Source organism: Electrophorus electricus, chromosome 5, assembly GCF_013358815.1.
Source record: "Electrophorus electricus isolate fEleEle1 chromosome 5, fEleEle1.pri, whole genome shotgun sequence".
Taxonomy (NCBI): Eukaryota; Metazoa; Chordata; class Actinopteri; order Gymnotiformes; family Gymnotidae; genus Electrophorus; species Electrophorus electricus.
Genome location: NC_049539.1, coordinates 14,296,990 through 14,305,389, shown reverse-complemented (window position 1 = coordinate 14,305,389; position 8,400 = coordinate 14,296,990). Strand labels below are relative to the sequence as shown.

At 37.0% G+C, this 8,400-nt stretch overlaps 1 protein-coding gene across 3 annotated transcripts; it reads left to right on the top strand.

Annotated features, from left to right (window-relative positions):
• The first annotated feature begins 1,995 nt into the window (after window positions 1-1,995).
• On the top strand, window positions 1,996-5,313 carry LOC113567889 (sulfotransferase 2B1-like). Of its 3 annotated transcripts, none has more exons than XM_026996028.2 (6): window positions 1,996-2,162; window positions 2,842-3,050; window positions 3,179-3,305; window positions 3,392-3,486; window positions 4,071-4,251; window positions 4,398-5,313. In XM_026996028.2, the coding sequence occupies exons 1-6, from the start codon at window positions 2,024-2,026 to the stop codon at window positions 4,517-4,519; spliced, it is 873 nt and encodes a 290-aa protein (XP_026851829.2). In that variant the 5' UTR covers window positions 1,996-2,023; the 3' UTR covers window positions 4,520-5,313. The 3 variants fall into 3 exon arrangements, with proteins under 3 accessions (XP_026851829.2, XP_035382291.1, XP_026851830.2); XM_035526398.1 differs by lacking the exon at window positions 1,996-2,162 and adding an exon at window positions 2,282-2,386; XM_026996029.2 differs by lacking the exon at window positions 1,996-2,162 and adding an exon at window positions 2,282-2,396.
• The last annotated feature ends 3,087 nt before the right edge of the window (window positions 5,314-8,400 follow it).

The window sequence follows — 8,400 nt, the reverse complement described above, 5'->3', positions numbered from 1 at the left end:
AAGTGTTTGCAAATAAGTGGTTCGTATTTCTGGATGGTCAATAATAATCTGAGTATGCAAATGTAACGGTGAGCGGTAAGGAGGCGGACGCATGTGCTGAGAGGAGCGAGATTTAATAGGGGCAAATCCAAAATCAGGGTCATTAAGGCAGTCCAGGGTCATAGAGCCGACACGGAGAGTACTGGGATACATAACAAAACAAAAACACGAAGGCAAACTAGGGAAGCAAGCTATAACTAAGACAGGGGAAAACTCAAGGCTAGGAAACACAAATACACGCAGCACAAAGAAACAACCCTCAAAGATTCTAACATTAATTCAAACCATGAAACAAACGGTCAAACCTCCAGACAAACAATGAACAGCAACGACCAAGGCACACAGCAGGGTTTAAATACATGAACTAGAAACGAGGGACAGGTGTATGCAATCACTGTGAGGACAAAACGAAACTATGGAACGGAACGAAAACACAGGACATGGAAGACACGGAACATGGAAGGGACTGATCGTGACAGCAAAAATACTACTTAACTTACCTATTTTAACACCAGCCATGGCATTGCCCATAGTAGACTGAGCACTGATTCTCTGGGAACCCTCGCGTTATAATCTACGGTTTTTACATGGAGAATGAAAAGTATCTTATATACCATGGACTGATGTGCCCAAAGAAGAGTCACAGTGAAGGCAGATTTAAGTAGTTCAACTTTAAAATCAACGATTCAGATGTATTTTGCATTTCTTATTCAAAATCTGTTATGAACCATATAAACTGTTCAAATATCAGTTTGTTTGTTTTTTTAGCTTTAATTTTGTTATGTTATCCCCAGTCACACACAGTGCAGCTTTTGTGGACAGAAAGATTGAAAACAATACAACATAATTTAAACTATGATTTATAACATTCTTTTTCAGGTAAGACATGGATGCAAGAGATCATTCCCCTCAGATTTGACTCCTCTACAGACCATCCCAAACTGGACAAGGGTTCCTTGGCTTGAGGCAACTCCTGTTCTACACGTGGACAAGATGAGTTCTCAGTGGGCTATGGTCTCCCATATGCCTTATCATCTGATGCCTTCCTCATTCTTCTCTTCTAAGGCTAAGGTAAATACAGTTAATGCAGACTCTGGTGGTGGTATCAACAGTAGCCATGTTATTCAGTCTTAATTAACTAGGAAGGTGCTTCATTATAAAGCAAACATGCTTATACTGAACTGAGAATCCCCTCAGCCCTGTATGTATTAAAGCAATCAATTTTTCCCCATTGATATTGACATCCCATTCACTTTGTGTTCACAAAAAAAGTGATAATTTTTCAAATTACAGCTGTAAGATCGCCACGTCAGTACCCCATACCCAGAAGCTGTGATTTAAAAGTATTAACCAAAAGCAACGCTTGATTTTATACAACGCTCCTTCAAGATACGGAAGTGGATGATAGGGCGTGCTGCGTTGCGAACATAGACTGTATATACTGTATATAGTCTATTGTTGCAAATGTGCTACAACCATGTGGTGTTTCTTTAATAATGTTAATAAAACATCCTAATAATGATCCATGATTCATGGGGCACATTTTGTGTAAGAAAACATATATAAACAAAAAACACCAAGCATTTTTTTTTCTTTTAGTAATAATCGAGTACTGGTGCTCGGTCAGTCGTATGAAGAACACCCAGACGAGTCTTAATCGTGTCGACCATATCAGGATAGAATAAACTTTCAAGATAAAAATTAAACAGGCTAGGCAATGGATACATTTCAAAAAGTCATTACTTAAGGAATAAGATGCTTTTCTGTTATACCTCTTCCTGCGTACTTATCTAAATTATGAGGAGATTAATGTAAAAGGGATCAATAAATAAGTATACATGGATCTCGCTGTTGTTTTCCGATGCTTTCCCGCCCCTTCCCGCGGATATGACCAGTATAGAACCCAACCCACTTCTGTGCAGTTACTCCAGGAGCAGTGACGTCCACTGATGAGTTTAGACGGCATTCTTGTTGTCTTTTAGTTATGGAAAGCAACGCCCTCTATTTGGTGTACCATGGACTTTTCCTACCTAAAGTCGCTCATTCTGAAAACAGTCTTAACTATTTTGAGACGTTCGTAGTTCAAGACGACGACATATTTATAATTTCATACCCCAAGTCGGGTGAGTTATTTTGTTCTTCACCAATTAAATATGTTTCCTGACACTGCTATATATTTAAAAAATCGCTCATCAGGGGTCAGAGCTCTAGTCACATGGTAGGAAGTATTAGGAAAGTTTCATTTTCCAGTGAAAATAACTTACAAACAATGTCGCACATGTGAAGGTTTTTTGCATTAAAAGGAAAAAGAAATAAAACGCATTAGACGGAGGAGTGATCGTCCACTGTAAGATAATGTATGATAATGTATGATAATGTATGATAATGTAGAGTAAAAACTTATACAGCATGGTCTGAGCTTTTATTGAGAAATGTAGTGATCCGAGGACAGATTAAATAAACATCTACAGCAGATAAACATTTAAATGTTTAATTTTTAAAACATCTAAATTGCTGATCTGCTGGGATTTTCAACCACACCCATCTCTAGGATTTAGAGAGTATGGTCCGAAAAAAAGATTTAAAAAAAATGTTTAAATCTGCCTTTTGAAATATAAATTGGTTCCTCCTACAAATTCGGAATTTTTCTTGTACAGTTGATGAAGGACCTCTGTTTGAAATGTCCTGTTTCTCTGGAAAGCTCTTGTACTTCACTACATTTTTTTTTACATCTCTTACTAGAGTACACTGTGGTTACTCACCTGGAACCTTCTTTGTATTTATATGGACATTTCTTTTCAGGCACAACATGGATGCAAGAGATTATTCCCTTGCTCCTCAATGGAGGAGATCTTACTCCAGTGCAGACCATCCCAAACTGGGACCGGGTTCCTTGGCTTGAAGAGACACGTGCTGCTGTGGTCATGGACAAGCTGAGTTCTCCACGGGCCATAGTCTCCCATATGCCTTATCATCTGATGCCTTCCACCTTCTTCTCTTCTAAGGCTAAGGTAAAATATAGTGAGTACAGGCCCTGGTAGTGCTATGAAAGATTTTTAGGTACTCAAAATTAATCACAAAGATGTAAAGAAGATTTTCTGCATTAACAGTAAATGGGTGTCTTTACTCTCATGCTCAGGTTGTTTATATTGCCAGAAACCCTAAAGATGTCTTGGTTTCCTCTTTCCATTACCACCGGATGGCCAGTTTTCTGGACGACCCAGGAACATTTGAAGAATTTATTAACAAGTTCCAAACAGGGCAGGGTAAGAGACTCAAATAGATATGTTTTTAAGATATATGGCATTGGTCTTTAATGGAGAGCACTGGTGATGTGATTTTATTTGTACAGTGCTTTTTGGGAAATGGACTGATCATGTGAAGAGCTGGAAAAGCCCAGATTTAGGAGATAGAATTCTCTATATCACTTATGAAGAGCTTGTTCAGGTAATATGTACTCACTTAGGCAACTTATTGCATGTTGATTCAGTGATAGTGGCCTGCATAATGTGTAGTTAATTGTCATGTTCACATAAGCCATACAGAATAACTGATTTTCCTGGGACTCTTCAGTTGTTGGTATTACATTTTTTGCAGTGAGTAATTATCTAGCTTGTCTGCTTAGTTGTTTTAGAAAAATGAAATACCATGGCTTCAATTTGAGGTTGAATCTCAGTGAATGTAATGGACCCACTTTAAGAACTCTCATAATTTTAAAGAATAAGTTTATTGTCTGCTATACATCCCCAATGTATAGCAGATTACGAGGGGAGAAAGTAATCTAAAAGTTCTGGTTGCTTTTCCACTCTTATTATATTACCAGTACAAAAGCGAAACCACTTCTGTGCAGTTGCTCACAGGGCAGTACTCTCTGTAATATACTACTAAGTTGCTATGTCATTCCTGTTATCTTGAGTGAATACAGCAGGTGAAAGCATTAAGAAAACCTTGAACAAAACCTCTTTGTTCTGCATTGCAGTGGTATAATAAATCAATGAACTAGTTTCAAAAGCATCTTATTTCTTTCTCAGGATCTGCGTGGGGGAATAGAACGCATTTTATGCTTTCTTGGTCGGCAGCTTAGTGAAGACGCTCTGGACCATGTGATCGAACACTGTCAATTCAAAAACATGAAACATAACAAGATGTCCAACTATTCACTGGTACCCCAGGAGATCATGGACAGCAGCAAATCACCTTTCCTCAGAAAAGGTAGGCAGAAGAAAAAATGACCCAAAGCTGGGTTTTCTGGTATTTGTGTCAATGCTTTGTAAGTTGAATCCTGTGGATGTTTTTGTAAAGGTGGAGCAGATTCTAAGAAGTGGAATTTCTCATTCTTGTTTTTGGGTCTTACCAAGGAATTGCTGGAGACTGGAAGAATCACTTCAGCCCAGAGATGGAGGCCAAATTCAATGCAGCCATAAATGAAGAAATGAAGGGATCTGGAATTAGATTCTCTTGGGATGAGGAAGAAAAATGAAATTTCCTTTAATTCATTGAAAAATTATCATAAATCTAGTCCAAGTAAAAAAAATGTTTACCTGGCTCTTGTACTACTGCCAGCACATAGTGACAGTTTTAGCAAACATGACAAAAGTTATGTTGATACAGTTTACCTACTGCAGTTTTAAGGGTTGCAATTCAACTAAATCAACAATATCTCTTTAGTTTGTGAGATATTAATTTCTAGGCATGAGTAGTTACACAACACTGTGAATTAATGCAGCTGTGTGCTATGATCATGATCTGTGTCTGGAAGGAGAGCCAGCAAAACTATATCACAAGTATCAAGTTATTCTTTATTTAATCCATAATATAATCTAAAATGATTTAAAGTCTTGTCAACTAACAACAACAACAAAATCTGAAGAGTCATCCCTGTTCTTCAGTTTATGTGTTCTTGCCTTCTCTATCCTGAGGAGGAAGCCAACTGGGAGGAGGATTTCTGCAGCTCTGATCCTATACACTGCTTTGGGAATTGCAAACTATACTAACCTTTTAGTCACTCTTATCTACATATCAGCTTAAACTTCAACTTATTATATATTACTTTGTTCTTTTTCTTTCATCGTTGTAATATTTTTCTCCTCACTATTTGTTAGCTTCAGGCCAGCAGAGAAAGTAAACAAACTTTTTGCAGGACTTTATTCAGTTTGGCCTAGAATTGTTCAGGAGTCAGATTATCTTAACTCCTTCATTAGAAATATGATGCTTGATTAGAAATATGATGTATTCTTTCAGGAGTAATGGTAGAATAAAACAAAGTAAAAAAAACTGTGGTTTGTTCTTGGTGTAAGCTTTATTTCCTATCAGCATATCCAGTGATGCATGGGTGAAAAGAATTTTTCCTATCAGAAAAAATTGAATCAAAGCACACTTATAATTCAAGTTTAATGATAATCAGTCTACCAGTACAAGCCTGTTTCAAACTACAATGAAACACACTGACATTATGACCAGTGTTTGTTAACCCTATGCTATAGATAGGATTAACAAGAGATCAGCTTGAACAAGCCTGGAGTATTTTTTTGTTCAGTCTAGTTTGATTCATCATGAGAGATGTGATATTTGATGGTCTTCATTCAGAAATGATGGTAACTACCTCCCAATACTTTTGCTACACTTTTGATAATTCAATTGTTGAAAGTCAATCCCCTTAATATAACAAAACCAATATAACGAACTATAATTAACTAATAAAAAAATCCACTTTAATAAATTATAAAGTAAAAATAAATGAAAGCAGAAAAGATGGTCACTGAGGTTTAATTGCTTTTTTTGTAGTCTTAAAAAGTTTGTGAAGTTATGAAGTTTGTGTGGGTGGCAGTTTCAGATTGTGTAAGGTGTAAAAAGAGTCAGTTGAGCTGTGACGGTACGGCCCCTCCACCCAAATGTTTCCCCGTGTGTGTGTGTGTGTGTGTGTGTGTGTGTGTGTGTATATATATATGTATATATGTTCGTTCATGTGGCCACGCCCCCAAAGCGTCACACCTGTTTGTAATTATGCTCCTCGTTTACATATTTGTAATTTAGTTGCACATGATTTTGCAAGTCAGGTGTTTTGTGTAACCTTCATATTCTAACTTCAACAACACCATACGATCTCAGTTCATATAGACGGTTAACAATCTGAAGATCAGTTCTTTTGTGGTTATGTGCATAGTTTAGTTATAATCCAATTTATCTGATAATATGATTTAGGTCATCCTGAAGATCTGGATTAGTAAAATCTGTAGTAGAATAAAGAAGTGTAATTTTTGATTATTTTATTGTGAACTGAACATTGGAGTGGACTAAATCTACCCAGGGAGCAGGAAATTCACTAACTCATGAGATTATTATTATTATTCTTATTATTCTTATTATTCTTATTATTAAGGAATTTATAGATTCTAACAATATAGATAATGAGATAAAATTATTATTATTATTATTATTATTATTATTATTATTATTATTATTATTATTATTAAGGAACTAACAAAGTATAACGATACTCATATAACCAGAAATCTATGTTTTGTTATATGAAGACAAGCCCAACTATTGTGACCAACGTTTAGGAAAATTATGTTTTGATTCACGTACAAGTACAATTGTTTGGGCATGAGGGACATCTGCTCTGCTCTCCTCTTATTTTAACCTCTCGACTCCTCTCCTCTCCAGACCCTCTCCTCCTCCCCTCTGGTCCTATATTCTAATCTCCTTATATTTTTTAATGTATTATTGTTGTTGTTAATATCTAATATTAGCGGAGTGTCTTACATTTAAGTATCTTAAACTAACATTAGATGAGACTGTGCTGATGTCATTACTTGGTCTTAACCATCAATATTTGCTCCTTTTCTCACTCTGCTCTATATCACCTGCTCTCCCTGTCCTGTCACTATCCTCATACTCTCTCCCTCTCTCTTTTTACTTTGAATGAACCAGAGTGGACAGGAAAGAAATATCACTAAACTAGTGACAAGAAAGAATCTTGACACATATGTGAAGCCTAACGGGAGTCTGTGCATTAAGATGAGACTGTAGTAATGACATTATGTGATCTTCACTATCAATATTTGCTCCTTTCCCCACGCACCTCCAAGTCACCTCCTCTACTTCACCTGTCAGCATCCTCATACTCTCTCCATCTCTCTCTCTGCTTTGAATGAGCCAGGTTATGAATTATGCTTGAGGTCTGCTCAACCCCACCTACAGGAAGCAACTAAAGGTGTTGCTCATTTTGAGAGCTCAACAAGGCACTCTGTGGAAGCTTTGGTTTCCTGTCTAGTCAACATGGTCATCCACTTATCCCTGAAAGAATACAGCTCAGAAACAGCTGGAAGGCCATCCATTTCTGGGTCATTACAGTGTAATTCCAAGATGCAAGATCGGCAGTAATCAGACCATTTGTCAAAAAATCTATTAGGCCTCATCACAGTACAGAAACAGCACTATTAAAAGTAGTTAATGACCTGTTGTTGGCTTCTGACCAGGGTTATGTCTCTTTGTTTATATTGCTTGATCTGAGTGCAGCATTTGACACTATAGATCATAACATTTTACTAGATATATTTGAAAATGTTGTTGGGATTAGCGGAACAGCCTTTTGCTGGTTTAAATCTTACCTAGCTGGTCGCTGCCAGGTTGTTAATGTAAATGGAGACTTCTCAGCATACAACAAGGTTAGCTATGGTGTCCCACAAGGATCTGTATTAGGGCCTTTGCTTTTTTCTTTATATATGCTACCTATAGGTGACATTATATGTAAACGATGTGCTAGTTTCCACTGCTATTCTAATGATGCTCAGCTATGTGTCTCAGCCAACCAGAGCACATATATCATCTTAGTATTATTGGCGAATGCATAAAGGACATCAGACACTGGATGTTGAGGAACTTTCTCTCACTTAATCCTGACATAACACAGGTGCATCTATTAGGCCCCAAGACAGTTAGGTCCTCACTCTCTAATTACTTAATGAACGTCACTGGTCTCCCAATCACATTTTCTCTAAAAGTTAAAGATCTTGGAGTTATTACGGATCCAAGTCTCTCATTCAAAGCTCATGTAAATAATTTTTCTAGGACCGCCTTTCTCCAGTTCAGGAACATTTCAAAGATTAGGAACATGCTCTCCTCACATGATGCAGAAATGCTAGTTCATGCATTTATTACTTCAGTACTGGACTACTGTAATGCCTTACTATCATACTGTACTACTAAGTGCCTAAACAAGCTACAGCTAGTTCAAAATGTAGCAGGTAGAGTCCTTACTAGAACTAGAAAATTTGATCACCTCACTCCTATCATAGCTACTTTACATTGGCTCCCAGTAAAATTTCATATTTCACTCAGTATATATGTGCCTTTTTT

Bases quoted from the DNA above. Each gene is read 5' to 3' on its own strand.
- LOC113567889 (XM_026996028.2), top strand. From the start codon at position 2,024: ATGGAAAGCAACGCCCTCTATTTGGTGTACCATGGACTTTTCCTACCT. The intron at 3,487-4,070 runs GTAATATGTACT...TTTCTTTCTCAG, and splicing joins CTTATGAAGAGCTTGTTCAG to GATCTGCGTGGGGGAATAGA. The intron at 4,252-4,397 runs GTAGGCAGAAGA...GGTCTTACCAAG, and splicing joins ATCACCTTTCCTCAGAAAAG to GAATTGCTGGAGACTGGAAG.